Source organism: Myxine glutinosa, chromosome 1 (genome assembly GCF_964187855.1).
Source record: "Myxine glutinosa chromosome 1, kmMyxGlut1.1, whole genome shotgun sequence".
Taxonomy (NCBI): Eukaryota; Metazoa; Chordata; class Myxini; order Myxiniformes; family Myxinidae; genus Myxine; species Myxine glutinosa.
The window spans coordinates 215,015,352-215,039,462 of record NC_136261.1 but is presented as its reverse complement, the minus strand read 5'-3'; the positions used below and the strand labels follow the sequence as shown (position 1 = coordinate 215,039,462).

At 40.8% G+C, this 24,111-nt stretch overlaps 1 protein-coding gene across 1 annotated transcript in view; it reads right to left on the bottom strand.

Annotated features, from left to right (window-relative positions):
• LOC137434969 (tubulin alpha-1A chain-like) overlaps window positions 1–24,111 on the bottom strand; it is a 75,844-nt gene that overhangs the window by 11,293 nt on the left and 40,440 nt on the right. Inside the window, exon 2 of the mRNA XM_078773463.1 lies at window positions 10,728–11,972. Coding sequence (XP_078629589.1) covers window positions 10,728–11,972 — 1,245 coding nt within the window. The remainder of the gene's footprint in view (window positions 1–10,727; window positions 11,973–24,111) is intronic.

Genomic DNA, 24,111 nt, shown 5'->3' with positions numbered 1-24,111 from the left:
TCATATGAGGCATCTTTATTGTCGATGGAAACTTATAATACCTTGTTTAATATCACAGAGAAAAACAGCAAGTTTAGTTATAATCCAGGAAGTGGATATAAAACTATAACTGTTTCACCTGGAGCTTACGAGATTTCTCAAATATCTTCAGAAGTCTCTCGCCTTATGAAAGAAAAAGGTGATGAACCAAAAAATATTGTAATAGATATTCAAAAACACACTTCAAAATCAACTATTAAACTTAAAAATAATTATAAAGTTGATTTCACGATTGAAAATTCGTTTAGAGAGCTATTGGGTTTCTCTTCAAAAAAGATTGAAAATAACGGGACGTTTTACAGTGATAATGTTATCCAAATATCCTCCGGTATAAATTCAGTATTAATTCATTGTGATTTGATTGATGGTGCTTATAACGATGGAATAAGAACAAATACAATATTTTCATTCAGTGCATACTCAACCCCGATTGGTTATAAATTTAATATGGAACCAAAAAATCTTGTCTATTTACCTGTGTCAGGAAAAACCATATACAGAGTAAATTTTAGGATAACCGACCAAGATAATCGTATGATATCCTTTAATGATGAAATTATATCCATCAGAATTCACCTACGTGAAGTTTTTCAATAAATAAATAATGGTTATTGTGAGAAAACACGAGTTGGGAAAATATAAAATAATTACAGGGGAGGGCATGTTCCTTTCACCAGACTATACAAGGTATGTGGGTAGAGGATACTATAAACCTAAGAGACAACGAGGTGTAGGTCATCAATTTCGAAATAAAGGAGATGGGATAATTGATACTCTAATGGGTATTGGTTCAACCATCCTTAAACATAAAGACCTAATTGGTTCAACTGCTTCTGCCGTGGGCTCCGTTGCGGGTGCTATAAAGAGTATAAAAGATGCTCAAAAGGAGTCTCATAAATTACAAGCAATCAAAGAAATAAAAAAAGGTAAAACTCAACTATCTTCACAAGAACGACAAAAAATCATTAAAATACTTGGGTCAGGGTTTCAACAATTTTAATGCTATATAAATACAAGTATGGAAGCGATTGATAGTATCTATGATTTGGATGATACGATTATCATTTCAAACTCCACTAAAAAGGAAGACTATTTTAAGGTAAATGCTATAACAGGAACAGACTGGAATTCAAACGGAACAAAAAGTTTTGAAATAAATAATCAACAAACTTACTTGAATATAGCTGATAGTTTCTTGCTGTGTAAATTTAAATTCACTAAGGCTGCGAATAATACTAATGCTACACTCGTAAATGATTTCTTCTGGAAAATGTTTGACAGTGTCCGCCTGTATATTGGAACACAAGAGGTTGAAGCGGTTGATTATGTCTCTGCTACATCTGAAATGATGAAATTTACACTATATTCGTTTAGTGATAGAATGGGTAAGGGAGCTGTTGAAGGTTTTATTCCTGATATGTCAACGGGTACAAACGCAGACCCTGGTTATAGTCAAAGGAAGTCAATGTATAATGATGAAACAAAAGCAGTGAATAGTTTTACCGTAGCAGTACCTCTTAAAGGTATATTTGGATTTTGCGATTATGATAAAGTTTTGTATGGTCTTAAAATTAGATTTCAACTACAAAGGAATGATAATGTAAATAGGTTGCTTTTTGGGGATGAAAATGCTTTTGGAGACAACAATAAATTTGTTATTAATGATTTGTGTTGGTATATCAGTGAATATACTCCTAATCTTAAAACGGAAGAGATGTTAAATAGAAGACTTAACTCAAAGAAACCGCTAAATGTATCATACCTTAAAAGAAGATGTCAACACGTTAAACTGGAACACACTACCTACACTTGGAATTTGGGTGTTCTTCAAGGAAAGCCACGATACCTCTGGCTCATTTTTAAAAAACCAGATGGAGAGGACGGTACTAATAAGAATAATGCGCTGAGTGATAATGCTAAGGTGAAACAACTTCGGGTTTCTCTTGATGGCACATTTTATCCGCGAGATAGATTGGAAATTGATTGGGAAAAAAATGATTATGCGGAAGCCTACAAGTCCTACCAAAAGGTGTGTGAAAGTAATGGTAATAATGATCCTATTTTGGATATGGTTGCGTTTCAAAAACTTTATACAATCTACGCAATTGACCTGAGTTCTCAAAAGGAAACTATAAAGTCTAATCGAGTGGATACTTCTCTATACATTGAAAGAGGGGAGAGTGAAGAGGTTAATGCATATTGTTTGCTTTTGGAGGAAACAGAATTACAGATTAATACAGATAATGGTGTTATGATTAATATCACATAGGTTTTTTCTCATAAATAAATGGTTGGGGTATATGTTAATCAAATCAATCTTAATAAATTAACATCTTGTATTCAAAATCAAAAGCCTTGTATTATTAATGTTAATACAATTCAAAGAAAAGGAGCTGTAAGAATTGATGTTTTACTCACACACACACAAGTAAAAACACTAAATGATGTTGGATCACTTAAAATTAAAATGACGAAACCTATGTTAAAGAAATATTCAATAGATGAGTCAAGAGGAGGATTTCTCCCGTTTCTAATTCCTTTATTTGCTGGTTTAAGTGCGGCGGGAGCATTGACTGGTGGTATTTCAGCAGCGGTAAAAACTGCTAACGAAAGGAAGGCACAACTAAAAGCTCAAAAAGAATTGGAAAGACATAACAAGGAGTTGGAGAAACAAATTAGTGGAAGTGGTGTAATTGTAGATTTTGCTCAAAAACTTGAAAGTCTACCTGATAAAGCTAGATTGTTGGTTGGAGATATGCTTTCCTCTATCGCTCAAGCGGGTGTTAAACTAACTAAACGGGGTAATGGATTGTATCTTTCTCATAAATAAATGGATAAATGGTTTAAACAATTTGGAAAGAATACAACGTCAAATATAGAACTAGCTAAGTATTGTAAAACACTAAAAATTGATAATGTGGTTATTTGTATGAGAGATGAATTAACACATATAAATAAGAATACAAAGAATATTATTATGAATTTAGACACACAGAATGGTTCTCATTGGGTTTGTATTCATAATAGTCAGGATAAATATTATTTTGATAGTTATGGTATGCCACCACCTGTTGAAGTAATACAATTCTTACAGAATGGTGTTTATCAAACATTCCAAGTTCAAGAAATTAATTCTAAATGTTGTGGCCAATTATGTTTATATGTATTATTTCAACTCAACAATAATGAAAATTTTTATGATATCATTTTTTATCTAATATAAATGACCTATGTTGGAAAAGATGGTTCTATCTTTGGAAAATCCTCTCAGGATATTGATTTATCAAATTATTATACAAAGGCACAGGCTGAACGACAAAAATATAGTGTAAGTAAAAATATTAATATGAAGAATACTTATAAATTAATCAATTATCCAAACCCTACAGATGCGAATGACTTGATTAGATTCAGTGATTTATCACAATATATATCTTTAAAGAAAACAGCACGTTTTGTGAAACAAGTAAAATTTACAACCACAACACCTGGTTATACTGACCATACACCTTTCCTCATTGAATTTAACTACCTGCTTACAATTAAATTTTATAAAGAAGGACATTTAGTTAATATGCGAATTAATAAATGGGGGTATGATATGCCTGATTTAGGGTATAATTGGTCTTTTTCAATAAACATAGAAGACCTACATGATTTAAATCAGTCTCGTAAAGAAGAATATTATCCACTTGGTGAAGATAAGGATTTATGTGGAAGTACAATTAGTAAACAACAAATACGTGATTTTAAGAAAATAAAAATATATGATAGTATAGCGATGGTTCGCATGACAAAGAAGGAAGGTAATGAGATAAGGATAGAAAGCCGAGGAATACAAACCGATTTGGTAGTGGGAAGATGGGGTGGTATTACCTGTCATAATATTAATCTCACATATATTTCTGATACATAAATGGCAGGAAGAAGACTACAAGAGAATTATAATTTTTGTATTCAAGGATACCTACAAGAAAAGGGTGCTCGGTATTACATACCTTATGATTTGGAGCATATACATGGGAATTTTGTCATAAAAAACTGGCCTTATACTGATATTGTTAAACCCACAAATAGAGACTTGTTTAAAATATTAAATAAAAATGAACTTCTCAAAGTTATGAAATATAAAACTCTTTTAGAAATCGTCAACAAATCTTATTGGTATCCTATTATGAGAAAAATAATTATAGATACAAGAATATCTCAAAATCCAGATGAGTATATGTATAATATTCTTTGGGGTTCAAACTCAAGGGTAGCAAGGGATGAGGAAGGAGTTGAAGAAGAGAAGGAGGAAAGAGAGAAAAAGGAGAAGGAGGAAAGGGAGAGGGAGGAGAAGGAGGAGAGGGAGAAAAAGGAGGAGAAGGAGGAGAGGGAGAAAAAGGAGAAGGAGGAAAGGGAGAAAAGGGAGAAGGAGGAAAGGGAGAAAAGGGAGAAAAAGGAGAAGGAGGAGAGGGAGAAAATGGAGGAGGAGGAGAGGGAGCAAAGAGAGAGGGAGGAAAAATATAAAAAGATGGAAATCACTGAGATTCATAAAAGATTGAGTGTATTAAAGCAAATAAATCAATCTCAACGCACCGAAGAGGAAATTAAAGAATTAACAACTCTTATGAAGATAATGGTTTCAAAAATAAGAACGTCAATGTCTTCAATTTCAGAGATTTAAACGAGAAAGTGGTGAAGAAGAAGAAGAAGAAGAAGGAAAAGATTATGTGATTGATGATGTTGGTGTCATTGACTTTAGTTAGTTTTTATTTGTAAATAAATGGAGGAGAGAGTGAAGGCATTCCTTAGGATTCTTTATGTTTTAAAAATAAAGATTGAAATGTATATGTTGAAAACCAAAAAGGTTTTGATACTCTGTCGGAATTTTTCTGATAAATAAATATGAGTTATTGTCTCAAATGTAAAAAGAAAACTAAATCTAAAAATATCTCTTATGTTAAAGCTAAAAATAATAGAGTTTATCAAAAAGGAATATGTCAAGTATGTGGCTCTAAAAAGTGCCAATTCATCTCTCCTAAAAGAGGAGGAGACATACAAAAGTTTCTGTCAGGAAGTAAATTTACAACAACTGGAATTCCAGGGGAATTACACCTTCCAGGGTATTCTTTCTGTGGTCCAGGAACAAACTTGGATAAAAGATTAGATGAGGCTGACAATCCTAAACCTTGGTCTAAACCTACAAATAGGGTTGACGAAGTGTGTATGAAGCATGATATTGCTTATGGGAAAACCACTACGTTGACTGAAAAACATAAAGCCGACAGCGAAATGTTGTATAATTTGTCTTTGATACAAAATCCAACGTTGAGAGAGAAAGTTGATAGGTTTATTGTGAGAAATTTGATAAATGCTAAATTGAAACTTGGTCTTGGTTATTCCTCAAAAAACTATTAGGCTCTAATGATGCCATCAAGACTGAGGAGCTTTTGGCTGAAGAATTACACAAACCTATAATCACAAAGTTTAAAAGAAGGAAGGTTTATTCTAAATACACTGACCACATATGGTCCGCTGATTTAATTGAATTGAATAATGACAGGGGATACAGGTATGCTTTAACCGTTATTGATTTGAGGAGTAGATTTGCCTGGGTTGTCCCTTTAAAAAATAAAAGGGGTGATACTTTAATGTTAGCCTTTAAGCTAATATTTGATCGGGATAAAAGGAAACCAAAGAAGTTATGGACTGATGAGGGAACAGAGTTCTATAACAAAATATTCATGAAATTTCTTAAGGGGAAGGGTATTAAATTATACAGCACCTTTAATGAAGGAAAGGCAGTTGTTATTGAGCGTTTTAATCGTACTTTAAAAGAGAAATTATATAAAAAATTCACACAACTCGGTTCTCAAAAATGGGTGTATTTAATTCAGGATATTGTAGATAATTACAATAATACAGTTCATTCATCAACACAATCAAAACCATCAGAAACATTTACAAAATTAGAATATGAAAAGGAGATTAATTTGAGAAAGCCCAAGTTTAAAGTTGGTGATATTGTAAGAATATACAAATGGAAAAGTCATTTTGAGAAAGGTTATACACAAAAATGGACTCGTGAATTATTTAAAATCATTGATGTAATGGATACAGTCCCTTGGACCTACAAATTATATGATTTAAATGGAGAAGAAATCTTGGGTTCATTTTACTCACAAGAATTACAAAAAACACAAGTAAGCAGATAATACCCTTGAAAATAATAAATAAATAAATAAAATGTAATGGGGATACGTTTTTAAATCTGTGAACCCCAAACACAGAATCCCACAACTTTTTAGTTGGGGCTTAACTTTTGTGTGTGTATAATGGGGATACGTTTTTAAATCTGTGAACCCCAAACACAGAATCCCACAACTTTTTAGTTGGGGCTTAACTTTTGTGTGTGTATAATGGGGATACGTTTTTAAATCTGTGAACCCCAAACACAGAATCCCACAACTTTTTAGTTGGGGCTTAACTTTTGTGTGTGTATAATGGGGATACGTTTTTAAATCTGTGAACCCCAAACACAGAATCCCACAACTTTTTAGTTGGGGCTTAACTTTTGTGTGTGTGTGTATGTGCGAGTGAGTCATAATAATATACAAACCCTAACCCAACCCCATCCCTAACCCAAACCCATCCCTAACCCAACCCATCCCTAACCCAACCCCATCCCTAACCCAACCCCATCCCCAACCCAACCCCATCCCTAACCCAACCCCATCCCTAACCCAACCCCATCCCTAACCCAACCCCATCCCCAACCCAACCCCATCCCTAACCCAACCCCATCCCTAACCCTCACATTCAAAATCCCAACCTTAACCCAATCCCATCCCTAACCCAACCCCAACCCTAACCCTCACATTCAAAATCCCAACCCTAACCCAACCCATCCCTAACCCAACCCCATCCCTAACCCAACCCCATCCCTAACCCAACCCCAACCCTAACCCTCACATTCAAAATCCCAACCCTAACCCAACCCCATCCCTAACCCTCACATTCAAAATCCCACCCAAACCCTAACATAATCTTTCTTTTCTTCTTTTTTAAATACGTATTTTTTTTTTTTTTTCCTCTTCCTCCAATTCTGTCTTTCAAGGCTTTTAAGTTTGAAGAAGTAGAAATGGGAAGAAAGAATTTTCCAGCATTTTCTTCCTCGAACTTTCTTGATATTGCTTAAATCAAGCGTCATTAAATAAAGAACATTGTTCATTGCTTTAGAATCCAAAGAGTCTCCAAGAGGAACCCCACAGGTAGAGTCTCCAAAATAAAACCAACTTTCCAAGTTCCCAAGGTATAACCACATTCCTGTTGAGCCTCCAAGATAGGTATCACATTCCGAGTCATCAAAACAAAACCCCCATTCCGAGTCTCCAAAACGAAACCAGTTTTCAAAGTCTCCAAGGTAAAACTCTTTTCCTAATTTTATGAAATTTAGTGAGTCTCCAAGGTAGGCTCCACAGTTAGAACCATCTAGGCAAACCTCATAATTTGTTTTTCCCAAATTTAGTGAGTCTCCAAGGTAGGCTCCACAGTTAGAACCATCTAGGCAAACCTCATAATTTGTTTTTCCCAAATTTAGTGAGTCTCCAAGGTAGGCTCCACAGTTAGAACCATCTAGGCAGACCTCATAATTAGTTTTTCCCAAATTTAGTGAGTCTCCAAGGTAGGCTCCACAGTTAGAACCATCTAGGCAGACCTCATAATTTGTTTTTCCCAAATTTAGTGAGTCTCCAAGGTAGGCTCCACAGTTAGAACCATCTAGGCAAACCTCATAATTTGTTTTTCCCAAATTTAGTGAGTCTCCAAGGTAGGCTCCACAGTTAGAACCATCTAGGCAGACCTCATAATTTGTTTTTCCCAAATTTAGTGAGTCTCCAAGGTAGGCTCCACAGTTAGAACCATCTAGGCAGACCTCATAATTAGTTTTTCCCAAATTTAGTGAGTCTCCAAGGTAGGCTCCACAGTTAGAACCATCTAGGCAAACCTCATAATTTGTTTTTCCCAAATTTAGTGAGTCTCCAAGGTAGGCTCCACAGTTAGAACCATCTAGGCAGACCTCATAATTTGTTTTTCCCAAATTTAGTGAGTCTCCAAGGTAGGCTCCACAGTTAGAACCATCTAGGCAAACCTCATAATTTGTTTTTCCCAAATTTAGTGAGTCTCCAAGGTAGGCTCCACAGTTAGAACCATCTAGGCAGACCTCATAATTTGTTTTTCCCAAATTTAGTGAGTCTCCAAGGTAGGCTCCACAGTTAGAACCATCTAGGCAAACCTCATAATTTGTTTTTCCCAAATTTAGTGAGTCTCCAAGGTAGGCTCCACAGTTAGAACCATCTAGGCAGACCTCATAATTTGTTTTTCCCAAATTTAGTGAGTCTCCAAGGTATAACTCTTTGGCTGGGTCATCAAGGTAGAACTCGTTCAGTGGGTTTTGTTTTGATAACTCACAATAAGTATCATCATGGTAGAACTCTTTTTCAGGATTTTGTGGATCTCCAAGGTATAACTCTTTGGCTGGGTCATCAAGGTAGAACTCGTTCTGTGGGTCTTGGTTGTTCAAAAGATCTTCAAACAAAAAAATAACTTTATCCCAAGTTGTGTTAAAAGTAGAATTTTCATTTCGTAGCTCAGATACAATTTCCTCCATCGACAAGAGGTTCGAGTCCAGTTCATCAATCTGAAGGTTGAGCGCTACACAGGTAGTAGGACTCCAAGGAATAGCAAAGTTATCCCATTCCATTTCGGCATAGGAGTCCATTCTCAAGTGAAGCAGAAAGCGTGTTTGAAAAAGCCTGTGTGGTCGGTGCCTTTTATAAGAAGGGCTGGGTGTGTGTCATTTCCTGTGGAAATTCCCTGGGCGTGTCTTAACTGGAAATGATGTGATGGAAATTCCCTGAAAATGATGTTATGTATTACCTGGAAATGATACAATGCTGAAGAGTTTATAAAGTGGGTGGGACTTAGCAAAAGTGGGCGGAGCTTAGCAAAAGTGGGCGGGGTATAGCAAAAAGTGGGCGTGGCTTAACAAAAAGTGGGCGGGGCTTAGTAAAAGGTGGGCGTGGCTTACCAAAAAGTGGGCGGGGTTTTTCCAAAAAGTGGACGGAGCTTAACAAAAGGTGGGCAGAGCCTACCAAAAAGTGTGTGGCACTGGAGGCGCTCAAACAAGAACATTGAGGGAGGTTTACCATTTTATCTTAGCTCAGTTAAAATATCTTAATAAAGAACCAAACTCAAACATATTTTTTGTTAATATATTAGATGGTGAAGAGAGTGGCAAGAGAATTAAATTATTTCCCACGCATAAACAAATATTTGTAGGGTCGTTGTTTGAGTGGGTTATATTCACCAGATGATATTAAGAGTAAAAGGTTAAAAGGTCCATAAGGTCAGAAGGATCACAGGTGTTTAAGTGGTCTAATGAATAAGGATAGCATGTCAAAAGGTTAGAAGGTTCGTAAAGAACAGGGTGAGAGAAATAGAGGTCTTTAGGGGCAATGAGGGAGGGAAAGAATTAATATGGAAGTGAATGGGTCAAAGATTAATCTGCCAGATGATATGTAGAAGAAGGATGATAGGTCTATAAGAGAAAACAAATATTTGTAGTGTTTGAGTGGTCTAATGAACAACATTAAGGATAGGTACTACAGACAAAAGGTTCATAAAGATGAGGGTGGGAGAAATAGAGGTGTTTATGATTTTTGAAAAAGACAAGGGGGTAAATGACATTAGATAGGGATTTCCCATGTTAAACGGAGGTGTCCCAGAAGCAACATTATTACACTACTCACCTATTAGCCAAGGATAAGTAATCAAATGCACTAATTATAACTTGTTACAAAAAAGGGACACACTCTCTAAGGTGGAAAGGTCTTCACCTGCCTCTAATAACTCTCCCTCCTCTATGCCTGCCCCCACCTAACAATGCAGTAACATGTGCATGACCCCAAAGGGTAAGCCTGGTGTTGGCTTAACGGTTAAATTGGCTGGCTTGAGATCTTAGGGTCTTGAATTTGAGCCTCTGACGTGCATGGAATTAGCACCAAATGGGTCGACACAGACTGTCATCATTCCAAGGTTGGCAAAATGCGTACTGGCTTACTGGTAATAGGGGGCACTGCATCAGCGGCACAGAAGAGACACCAGAAAATGATGCAGCCAAGCAGCCACATGCTCTATACGAACCACCCCTAGGGGTCAAATACATGTTACTGTACATGTGCCACACCCCATTGTTATATTTAGCGCGTCTTATACCCTCTCTTCCCGTATCCTATCAACAACCCTTATCATCTGCCCAACCTACATTCATTTGCTCTCCCATTCTTCCTTATTCCCTCCATTTTCTCAATTTAACTACCTTCCCCTCCCTAACCAATGACATGTTAATTGATTATCCTTAATTTCCATAATTTGTGTCCATACCAATTCGCATGAAGATGTGAAAAGTGATTACCAACAAATCACCTGTGACCTCCCGAGCACAGATGCATACATGTATAGAAATTTTAATCGAACAAATATGGCTGCTAATAAACAATGCATTTAATTTTCCAAAAACTCCTTGTCCTTGTTTCTGGAGGTAAAACTGGATCTTTCAGCATTCACAGAGAAAGAAAGAAAAGAATGTTGTAATGGATATGTGAAGTGACTTTAAAATATTTCTCTGATGTACATATCGATACCTTAAAGCCGGTTGGACACCAGTCGACAAACTGAATAGTTCGATGTGTCTTGATGGCAGCGATGGCGGAATTTACATCCTCGGGGACTACATCCCCACGATACAGCATACAGCAAGCCATGTACTTCCCGTGGCGAGGGGCACACTTCACCATGTGGTTGGCAGGCTCAAAGCATGCTTTGGTGATCTCGGCTATGGACAGCTGCTCATGATAGGCCTTCTCAGCTGAAATAGCAGGTGCGTAGGTAGCTAAGGGAAAGTGGATGCGAGGGTAAGGCACCAGGTTAGTTTGGAACTCCGTCAGATCCACATTTGGTGCACCATCAAAGCGTAGTGAAGCCGTGATAGAAGAGACAATCTGCCCAATGAGACGATTGACGTTTGTGTGGGTAGGTCGCCCGATGTCCAGGTTGCGGTGGCAAATGTCGTATATCGCCTCGTTGTCCACCATGAAGGCACAGTCGGAGTGCTCAAGAGTGGTACGAGTTGTGAGAATCGAGTTGTATGGTTCCACCACGGAAGTAGACACCCGTGGAGCCGGGACCACACTCGGCTCAAACGGGACCACACTCGGCTCAGACGGGACCACACTCGGCTCACACGGGACCACACTCGGCTCAGACGGGACCACACTGGGCTCAGACGGGACCACACTGGGCTCAGACGGGACCACACTCGGCTCAGACGGGACCACACTCGGCTCAGACGGGACCACACTCGGCTCAGACGGGACCACACTCGGCTCAGACGGGACCACACTTGGCTCAGACGGGACCACACTCGGCTCAGACGGCACCACACTCGGCTCAGACGGCACCACACTCGGCTCAGACGGGACCACACTCGGCTCAGACGGGACCACACTCGGCTCAGACGGGACCACACTCGGCTCAGACGGGACCACACTCGGCTCAGACGGGACCACACTCGGCTCAGACGGGACCACACTCGGCTCAGATGGGACCACACTCGGCTCAGACGGGACCACACTCGGCTCAGACGGGACCACACTCGGCTCAGACGGGACCACACTCGGCTCAGACGGGACCACACTCGGCTCAGACGGGACCACACTCGGCTCAGACGGGACCACACTCGGCTCAGATGGGACCACACTCGGCTCAGACGGGACCACACTGGGCTCAGACGGGACCACACTGGGCTCAGACGGGACCACACTGGGCTCAGACGGGACCACACTCGGCTCAGACAGGACCACACTAGGCCCAAACGGGACCACACTCGGCTTCACCCCTCATATACTGAAAGATTGCCTTATTATGTTTAATAAAATGGAATGCATGGAAGGAAAAAACAAAAACAAAAACAAAATAACCATTGAAACATATTATATTAGTATTAGTACATAATCATAATAATAATAATAATAATAATAGTAATAATAAGAAGAAGAAATGTTATCGTACAATTCATAACTATATACATGATCACTGTGAAGAGCCATGCTTTTAAGACAATTTGTGTGTACCAAGTGAACCAGGAAGTGTTATTACACAATGAACACTCTTGGTCACATCCTATTGTGCACCTGCTTGAAGATATCACATCGCACTAGACATTCTATCGTGGACAGGCATGAGCCATCTCATCTGCAACAATGCAATGTGATCTCCCCTAGACAGGTTACCCTTTACCACACCCTACTCTTATTCTGATCCATTACAAAAACCTTTTCTCTCTGTGAAATAGTAATCCAGGCACAAAGAGAAAAAGAGAAGTACGTGTGTAAGGAAGTGATACAGCAGGGAGTGATGGGAGAGAGCATTGGAAACTGATGGGGTCTGGGTGGCCAGGGGAGGGCTTGGGGGCTTTGTAGCTCCCACTTTATGCCAAACAAACATTCTTCATCTTTTGCAACAAAACTACAGATGCAAAATTAACAAGGAGTAGAGGGAATAAACGAGTGAGATAAAAAAAATTAGCCAAGGAGGAATATCAGTGAAGCAGAGCACACAGACTATCCCTTTGCATGGTGAAAAGTAGTTGGTGGTATGGCCGAGAGGTACGCATACATCCACAGGATTATCTTATTTATTTATAATAATAATAATAATAATTCATTTATTTTGTATAGCGCTTTTCCAGAAGCCCAAAGGCGCTTTGACAGAGTGGCAAACATAATGCATAACAATACATGAAAACAACAATTGCAAAAAGACAAGAATCAATAGGGAAATATTTAAAGCAAAAGGAGGGAGAAGGAGAAGAGATAGTCAGGGGTTAATTTATTTACAGAGATAGAAGTTCACGGAAGAGCTGAGATTAGGAAGAGGAAGAAAAAAGAAAAATATGTGAGAAAACAAAGAACTTGGTGAAACAATGGTCAAAGCTATCTCCCAAGGACTACACCCTAGGCCTAGATCATCATACCCACCTGACCGTGTAATGGTCAAGTGGGCTTGATATAAATTTTTTAAAGGGCACAACATTTTTTCAGGACATGCATGTAAAGCAAAGTTGGAGACAAATTATTGTCCAAATGAAACAACCCCAAAGAGGAAGTGTGCAACCTCAGCAATTTAATCATCAGCCTTGGACACATTTCTACTTTCAGGCATCATGGGCAAAACAAAATAGGGTTAAAAACGCAGAACCGACAGGTGCGCACACCGTTTGATAGAACGTATAGCCCATTTGATACCAGGAAGCAAAGTGAAGGAGGATGTCTCATTTGCATAACCAATAATATCACAAGGGGCATCGTTTGCATCAATTTGAATTGACCAGTCAATAGAAAAGTAAAACCAGATGGGAGAAAACATCAACCAAGCTGCTTTCACCATCCTGAGGCAGATCTTTCAAAAGGCAACAACCACTAAAAGGGAAGTGTGCAAGCTGAGCATTTTAATTATCACACTGGGACACATGTTGATTCCTTCTGGTGTAAAATGCAACAAAATAAGTCATCACAGTATACTTGCGCTCAAATTAATTGGCAAAATTTATTCGCTCTAGAATCAGGTTTTGTGACAGAGCTAACAACTCAAATAACCAAATACACATACAACACATAATAAATACTCTTATTACTCCTTGTCACAAGCTTGTTGGTCCATGGTGATTCCAAAAAGACAAAATTTACGACGAAAACGAAGAGTAAACTCACCAAAATCAAAAGATTAATGATTTGGCAAAAGCAAAAGAATGTGCAACGAGACAGTCGACGAGCGCACAAAGGATATAATGGAGAATGCATTCAATTGGAGGATGAGAATGTCGAAAATGAACGAATACAAATAAAACAAGAAAAAGAGCAATCAGAGATTGCAAACCCTCACTAGGGTGTATTTTCAGTGGTTTTTAAGGCTTTTGTGTTAAAACAAATAAGGCGGCTGAACCACGTGACCGATGGCGTTATCATTATTTTTTGTTCACCAATTTATGCCTACATGACGCTCAATAAATTGCATCTTGATCGGATGAAGTTTTGTACTTGTCGAATTATGACGTCATAATGGAGGCACCTATGACATCATCATTAACATATTTTATTCCCCATGGAGAGTTCTTTATAATGAGCCATGTATCAAATTTTTTCCATGCAGCGCTTTTGGAGATATAGAGGTGCAACGTTTTTCAGTTTTTCCAAGATGGTGGCCTAACCACGTGACCTATGACGTCATGATTATCATTAAAAATTCTCCAGGTGGAGTTGCACCTATGGTGAAAATTTTCTGTCAATCGGACCAACGGGTGCAGAGAAAATCATATTTATTCTGTGCAGACAAACAGACAAACAGACAAATGAAAAATCGGTCAGAGACCGAGGACTTGCCGGAATGTTCTTTTTTTAAATCGGCCATGTTGGACAAATATAGCGGCCGAACCACGTGACCGATGACGTCATCATTATTTGTTTTCTAAACTAATTTATTCCTACATTATGCTCAATAAATTTAATCTTGATCGGATGAAGTTTTGTACTTGTCGAATTATGACGTCATAATGGAGGCCTTGGGCCGAGAGAGTAAAAAATTGGGCACAGTCTATTCCAGGGCAAGACAAATGTGTGTAAAGTTTGGCGATTCTACGTGCAACAGTGTAGACGTAGTACTGCGAACAAACAGACAGACAAACAGACAAACCAACCGTTCAACATACTTGCCGGAAAATTCCGGCAAGTAACAAACGGACTCAAATGCAATACCCTCTCCTCTGGGGAGGGTAATAATTCACAAAATGTAAATAGAATACACAATTTATTAAGGACAACCAAGTTGCCCGTGCCCGTACACGATTCTAACCGGGGTAGGGTTGGAGAAAACAAAAATGCAAATGACGTCTTGTGTCATCAAGCCGGCAAGCTGGGAATGACAATTCACATTTATTGCCACATCTGATGCAATTTAAATGCTCTAATGGTGGTGAGGTGCTCCATTTAAAAGTGTTTATTTGATACATGTAGGTTTTCGATGCCCAGGGTCTGTAATAGAAATTGGTAATGGTGTCAAACATGGTGACCAATTCCAAATTAATAGTAGGATAATGTTTTTCAAAAATGGAAGACATAGTCAGGTTCAGTATGTCCAGATTTAAAGTTTCGTTGGATTTTTTGGGGGATTTGGAAAACTATATATTTTTGGAAACTATATTGTATAGTCAGTCAGAAAACCAATGTTGCTATTTGCACAGACTCCTGTATGGCGGCCATCTTGGATTTTCAAAATTTCCGCCGTATAACTAATTTTTCTCAATATCTCAGCTTCTAAATAACATAGAGCTTTGATTCTAACGGCTAAACATACATTTTCAAGGGCCCCGAATCCAATGGTAACAAGTTCGATAAGCTAGACATGACCATAGAGCTCCTATGTGGCGGCCATCTTGGATTTTTCAAACTGGCCGCCGTAAAATTGATGTTTCTCAATATCTCAGCTTCTAAACAACATAAAGCTTTGATTCTAACGGCTAAACATACATTTTCAAGGGCCCCGAATCCAATGGTAACAAGTTCGATAAGCTAGACATGACCATAGAGCTCCTATGTGGCGGCCATCTTGGATTTTTCAAACTGGCCGCCGTAAAATTGATGTTTCTCAGGATCTCATCTTCTAAATAAGACGGAGCTTTGATTTTTCTAAATCCCAAAAACAATCCAACGAAATCTAAAATCTGGACATGCTGAACCTGACTGTGTTGACTGTAATGAGAAATACTATTCTACTGCGAGTGTTTTGCCCTTTGTGGGCCTTTGTGGCATACTGCCAAATAACACACAGAGACTCCTAATGTTCATGAGAACTTAAAATCTGTTTACGGGTGGACAAGCTACTAAAGTAATAAGTTTGATCCCCAGGGTACAGCTGAGGAAAATAATTAGTTTACAGCGTGTGTTTTTGTATTATTTATATACTGAGCAATATACCTGATATTGTGGTGATGGTGGTTGTGTATTTGTAGCCTATTATACATCAATATGTCTGTGGTGGTGGTTGTATATATCGGTGACGGTTCCCTTTGCTTTGCTGTCTTTGCAGGTTCTACATGTCACATTATGAGTGAGATGCAACAAGATGGTGAAGGGGCGGGGCAAGCCCAGGAGTCCACGAACTGTAAGCAGTGCATTTTATGCAAGGCTGATGATGTCAAGAAAGGATCCTTGGTGTTAAACCCCAGAATAGATTCCTACCAACATTTATTGAAGACAATAGAAGAAAGGGCCAGTTTGCATGATGGCATCTACGTTCAAGTCCATAAACGACTCCAAAACAGCACAAAAGAAACACTCTCTACAGAGAAGGCAGTTTGGCATCGCACTTGTTACTCCAGTGCAACTAACAAGAGCGAGATACAACGTGCCAGAGACCGCCATGCGCATGCAGTAACAACTGGACACTATACTGCAAAAAAACGCGGACAGAAGAGAGAAAGCACAGAAATGGACGAGCCAGGCTCATCAACATCTGATGCAACATCCCCGTTCACACGCTCGTGTACAGTGCCACTGGATAAAGAGCAGTGTTTCTTCTGCCAAAAAGATGATGGCCAACTACTCTACCAGGTTAGGACTGAAAATGCTGGTCAAGAGCTTAGAGAGGCTGTAGAGAAGTCCCAAGATGCATTATTGAAAACACGATTCAACACATGTATCTCACCAGGTGATGCACACGCAATTGACCTTCGGTACCACAAATCTTGTTGGAGAAGACATGTGTTCCATGTAGTATGAGACAGACCTAGCGCAAACAGAAGCAGCGCAGACAAAGAACTATTGCTGCAACGGGCAAGTCTGATTGAGATGATCAACCTGATAGATGTCAAAACACAAAACCAAGCTTATCTCTCCATGGATGACATTGAAACCACTTATGTCAATATGATTGGCGCAGAACACTTGGAAAAGCATGTACCTACATTCAATAGAAAGTGGCTGAAAGAAAGAAGCGGTCTCTCCGTGCCCATATATATTCATATGTAGCACTTTATGAAATGGTTCTGGAAGAGTTCTTGAAAGACAACCCACAAGTAAAGGATGTGTGTTTCGAGACAACAGAGGGAGTAGAAGCTGCCTGTGCTGAGACGAACAAGTGCACGAAAGCTGAATCTGTAAAACAAGCAAACACCAAACTCCTTCAAGTCTTGACATCTGATGGGGTGGTGACGGCACTCGAGGAGTGGGAAGCACGGAGATCCAAGAATGCAATGTTCAAGTCAATGATGAACTATCTACATCGGGTGGAGACAATCCTGTTATTCGTGGCAGCATCACGGAGTGCTGACCTGGTGCTTCACCTCCAAGCTGGAGAAGAACTGAGCAAGTTATTCTTTGCCATGGACCGGATCAAATACAAGCGGCTCTGGCCCCGATACATCGCAGACATGTATGACCTAAGAACCAATCACCCTAGGACCTGGGAAGAACTAGGAGCTGGCAATCTATCAGTAACCAAGAATGACATCCCGTTTGTATCCATTGGACCAGATCATGCATGTGAACATCTGAACAAGCTGATGAAGATTCACTCTGGACTGATTGGCATCTCTAACAATGCCAATGCTAGACAGAGATTCTTCATGGTTACACCAGAATTATCACGCCTGTCAAAAGACTTCAAGAGTCAGTTTGGCCTGGAAGGTGACAAGATCACAGAACATCATGACCTTGGTCCAAGTGCAGTCAAGAGGGAGCATGAAGCAATCAACAAGATCAAGGCTGCGATACGGAGTCACGGGAATCCATTTGACACTGAAGGTGACAAGCTGCACAATGTGATAACGAATGCTTACATCCCAGACGAGTATGTACCACAGATCTTGAACATTGATGTCACTGGTCAGAAGTTGTATGAAGACTACGTGTCAGAGCGTATCAATGGAGATGTTAGCCTCTGGGCACCAGTCAAGAAGGAGAACAACAAGATGTTCACGTCTGGGAACAAGAGAACCACAGTGAAACTCAGAGACAGGACTGTGGATCTGAAGGAGACTAAGGAACTGTATGGAAGGCTCATGGTCCTTGCCAAGTCAAACAGAGACGTCAACCAGAAATATGCCATCGGAAATTACGAGTTCACTGTGACACCAAGAGCACTACCAGATGGGACAATTCTTCCATGCACTGACAAGTCGAAGTTAATTCATCTCCTCGACAAGTTAGCAAGAGCAGAAATTCACCCCGAAGATCAGCAGCAGACACCAGCTGCAAGTGTTCTACAAGAAGATCCAATGGACACAAGAACTATGGCATCCACATCTAGTAAACCTACAAGTCGGAAGATTGCACTGGTGGATGGGATGGTACTTGTGCATAAGCTGACAAAGAAACCAGCCACTGTAGTGAAAGTCAACGATCTGGGTGAATGCTTCAATGACAGACTCATGTCTCTAACAAAAGATTGTGATGAGATCATACTGGTCTTTGACACATACAAAAACGATTCTCTGAAGAGTGCTACCAGGGCTAAAAGAAGGCAAGGAAAGGATGCAGTACAGTATCAAGTCAGAGATGACACCAACATCAAACACATCCCAATGAGCAGATTCCTTTCTCATGACAAAACAAAGGCTGATCTGACTGACTATCTGGCAGCGAAAACTCTAGAATACAACAGTCACTCATCCAAGTTGATCATCACGTCTGCTTCAGGGCGTACTAGGAGCAACAGTGACCTGCTCTTCGAGGACAACAACCATGAAGAAGCTGACACCCTGTTGATCCACCAGGCCGTGCTGGCATCCCAGCGAAACCCACATGATGCGCAGTTGGTGTTCTTCTCTCCCGACACAGATGTCCTGGTACTAGTCATAGCAAACTATGACCTACTGCTGAGGAATACATCCATTTCCATGGCCTCTGGAATACTTCAAATAGAGCCACTGTGGACAGCTCTAGGGGTCGAAAGAGCAAAGGTGTTGCCAGCCTTTCATGCTTTCACAGGGGCAGACAACACTGGGAGGTTCTCTCGAATAGGCAAAGCAACCTGGCTGCATGTCTACCTCAAAGCAAGTGAAGATGTCATAGACACCGTGCGAATGCTTTCAGATGCAACTGAAGTGACGGAGGTCATGTTGTCCACACTAGCTAACTTTGTATGCGCTGCTTACTCTCCAAATGGCATCCACATCGACAGCATCCCCGAACTACGATGGTATCTCTTTTGCAAACACATGGCAGAAAGTGACAGGCTTCCTCCTACTCTTGGAGCTCTCAAGCAGCACATCCTTAGAGTCCATATCCAAGCCAGAGTGTGTGGTCAGGCAAGCATTGCTCAACAGGATCCTCAGCTGAATCCCCTGCAAAACGGCTTTTACAAAGACACGGATGGACAAGTGAAACCAACCACAACTGAGGAGCTTCCAGCCCCCCAAGGCCATCATTCAAATGGTTAGATGTCAGTCAAAACAGACTGTTCTTCATCTAGATGTTCCTGCAGAACAAACAACTTGGCTTGTACAGACCTTTGTCAGTGTGACATCCAGTGCCAAAATGATGAGGACTCTCAAGATGTGATGAACGAAAGCGATGATGAGGATGATGATGACTTTACTCAATGATGAATCAAAGCTCTGTGCTCTTTAGAAGGTGAGTTACATCAGTTTTATGGCGGCCAGTTTGAAAAATCCAAGATGGCCGCCACATAGGAGCTCTATGGTCATGTCTAGCTTATCGAACTTGTTACCATTGGATTCGGGGCCCTTGAAAATGTATGTTTAGCCGTTAGAATCAAAGCTTTATGTTGTTTAGAAGCTGAGATATTGAGAAACATCAAGTTTACGGCGGCCAGTTTGAAAAATCCAAGATGGCCGCCACATAGGAGCTCTATGGTCATGTCTAGCTTATCGAACTTGTTACCATTGGATTCGGGGCCCTTGAAAATGTATGTTTAGCCGTTAGAATCAAAGCTTTATGTTGTTTAGAAGCTGAGATATTGAGAAACATCAAGTTTATGGTGGCCAGTTTGAAAAATCCAAGATGGCCGCCACATAGGAGCTCTATGGTCATGTCTAGCTTATCGAACTTGTTACCATTGGATTCGGAGCCCTTGAAAATGTATGTTTAGCCATTAGAATCAAAGCTCTATGTTATTTAGAAGCTGAGATATTGAGAAAAATTAGTTAAACGGCGGCAATTTTGAAAATCCAAGATGGCCGCCATACAGGAGCCTGTGCAAATAGCAACATTGGTTTTCTGACTGACTATACAATATAGTTTCCAAAAATATATAGTTTTCCAAATCCCCCAAAAATTCCAACGAAATTACATAGTGAACCTGACTAACATGTTACTCACAGAGTTATGGACAATCAGTGGTTGGAATTTTTTTTTCACTTTTCTCACTTTACCAATATGCAGTATATGTAATATATATATATATATATATATATATATATATATATATATATATATATACATATCTATAATTCCAGTAATCTCTGTGTGTGTGTCTGTGTGTGTGTCTGTGTGTGTGTCTGTGTGTGTGTCTGTGTGTTTGTTTGTCTGTGACCGCTGTTTCTCGACAACCACGGGTCCGATATACTTGAAACTTGCCAGGTATATTGCTGGGGACCTGAGGATGTGCCTTTTCAAGGTTTCATATTAATCGGAGAAGTAGTTACCGAGCTATGGCGATTTAGCCGTTCGCCGTTCGCTTTGGCTTTGCGAATGGACCAAACCATTTCATGTAAATAGAGGGGGGGGGGGGGGGTTCTACCGTACTCGCAAGCCGTTCGCTTTGGCTTTGCGAATGGACCAAACCATTTCATGTAAATAGAGGGGGGGGGGGTTCTGTGGTCGTTACTGCCACGTGGTAAAAGTTTTTTTTTGTTGTTGTTGTTTGCACGCATGTTTTTTTGCACCCACGTACGGGCACGCCCTAGTATATATAAAAATAAATAAATAAATAAATAAATAAATAAATAAATAAATATGTATATATATATGTATGTATATATATATATATATATAGATGTTCAAAACACACCTGGTCACAAGTGTGCCGCACTGACCCAGGTCCTCAGTCGAGGTCCTCAGCATCATCCCGTTTCGGCCCTTCAACCTCGATACGGTCAGCTAAGGTGGGCCAGCAGGGGCACATACACATCCACATCCACATGCAGCAACTACACCTGGATGCGTACATACCCCCACCCCCAGCCAGTGCGAGCAAAGACTACAACAACAACACCTCCACATCCAGAATCCACAGCACCAAACAAGCATGGTGGAACACTCCTTTATACCCTTCACCACTCACTAACAAAACACACCAGATCATTCATACACACATACACACCCACAAAAATATATATATATATATATATACTGTATATACAGACTTGGCATTTAATATGGAATATTTTTTTGTGGGGGTGAACTTACTTTTCAAGATGTCTTAGAACCAAAAGTTCATTGGAATTATGTTGAAATTATTCTAGATTTTGTTAATGTGACCTTTAAAAGAAACAAAAACCACATTTGACATTTCGAAACAAATAAATTGATCCTTGAAAGTGATGTAAACTGAGATCGAACTCAATTCACGGACAGTACTGTGTTAAACTTCTGTACGTTTTCCAGAAGTATCTCTTTATTTTGCACATTAGCCAATTTTTTTTTAACCAAAACAAAAGTTAAATTACGACTGGGATTACGGACAGTAAAATTACAGTTCAGTACTTCGTGTGACCCACACGAGCATTCAGGAGAGCACGTACACGTTGAGGCATGCTGTTCACGAGATTTGCCAAGGTTTGGACAGGAATCGCTTGCCATGCAGTGACAATAGCTTGCTGCAATTCACGCACAGAGGTCGGCTGCTGGTCCAAGTGGTCGATTTGACGCGTTAATTCTGCCCACAAGTTCTCTATCGGATTCATATCCGGGGACATGGCAGGCCACTCCATATGCTCTACACCACGGTCAGCAAGAAAGTGTTGGATCATGTGAGCACGATGAGGCCGTACATTGTCATCTTGGAAGACAAAGTTTCCTCGAAAGGCTGCACGAGCAAATGGAAGCAATGTTTCTTCCAGAATGGCCCTGTACTTGAACTGGTTCAGGTTTCCATTCAGAACAACCAGGTCAGTTTTGCCCCCTGCATGAAAAGCAGCCCATACTGTCACCCCACCACCTCCAGCTTGGACTCTTGGCACTATACAATCTTTGTTGTAGGCTCCATGCACTTGTCTGCGCATTCGGACGCGGCCATCTTGACGACAGACCAGAAATCTAGACTCGTCACTGAAGATCACGTGATTCCAGTGTCCTGGCTGCCATTGGCGGTGCTCTCTGGCCCACTGCAATCGGCGCTGGCGATGTTGTCTGGTCAAGCGTGGCTTTCTCAGGGGACGCCTGGCACGACAGCCTGCTTGAAGCAGTCGTTGGTTGACTAGCCATCTGGATACAGGCACATTTGTCAGTTGCTGCCACTCAGCCCTAAGCCGATTAGCTGACTTGGTACGGCCATTGCGGACTAACCGGTGCAGCTGGCGATCATCCCTCCTTGTGGTTCTGCGGGGACGTCCTGGCCTCGGTATTGGAGTAGGGACACCCCTCTGAGCATTTCGTTTCAGGATCTTTGACACCTGACCTTGAGTGATGCCATACTGCCGAGCAATAGCACGCTGTTTCATGTCGTAATTTCGTAAAGCCACCACTCCATGACAAACAGCATTGTCGAGTTGACGGACCATCTCCAGAGGAAGCGGCAATAACTTTTGGAGACGTGCAGCAGTTGTTTTCCACTAATACAGAACGCAACAACCCTTGTATACCCGACTGTGAAGCCAATCATCAAATGCACCTGTCCGTACATTTTGCCACGCCACATGTGATATAATCCTGTTGTTGACTTCTTGCTGCGACAGACAATCAGTGACATGGTTCTTTGAACGAATAAATCACCAAAGTGTAAAAGAAACTCACCAGATTGATACACTGAGTTAAGAAAGTAAACCCAAGTCAAAAAAAAAAAAAATTCCATATTAAATGCCAAGTCCGTATGTGTGTGTATTGTTGCGGATATGAGGACTGTATATTTTTTTGATTGTGTGAAGTATTATTATTGTTTATTCTGCGCCCTCTGCCTCCGGAGCTGTGTAAAGGTGAAAGGGCATCCCATAATTAGTCCACAAGCATACACGTCAGCCAATAATAGAATACCCCTGTTTGATAGTTATATCTTATTCTGTGTTTTAGGGTAAGGCTGTGTCTCCCATTAATTGAAGTACTCCATTGCACCAGTGAAAGAGAATAGATCCCCTTTCATTCCCATCCCCAAAATCTCCATTTCCTTTCACATCCCCTTTCGTCATTGCCAAGCCTCGATTGCCAATTACCTCCCCTCCAAAACCACCATTGAACATGTGCTCGGGTCGGGGAAGAGGGGCGTGCCTGCCCGTCGTCATCAAGGGCGGAGCCAGAGGGTCGCGTGACCAACCAGGGCCGAGGTGAGCACACCGATGGGCGTGTCCTGAAGGCCGGCGGCTTGATCGCCGGAGGCGCTATAAAGGCGCGCGCGCAAGAAGCAGGAGTCAGTGGTTGCGTTGGTTGCGGTCAGGAAAGTCGGTGGTGAAGGGTCGGTGGTCAGTGGTTGCGTTGGTTGCGTTGAGTCGGTGGTCAGTGGTTGCGTTGGTTGCGTTGGGAAGTCGGTGGTGAGTGGTCAGTGGTTGCGTTGGTTGCGTTGAAGAGTCAGTGGTGTGTGGTCAGTGGTTGCATTGGTTGCGGTGAGGAGTCGGTGGTGAGGAGTGAGTGGACCAAGAAAGAGTTGAGGGTTTGGACCAGACGAGTCAGACAAGTCCTGGGAAAGCAGCGGAGGCCACAGCAGCAACAACACCCAACAGCCACTTGGGGCCTGGACGGTGGTTTTGAGCAAGGCCGTGAAGGAACGGCGGCTGCTAAACACGCCGATCGTGCTGCAGGACCC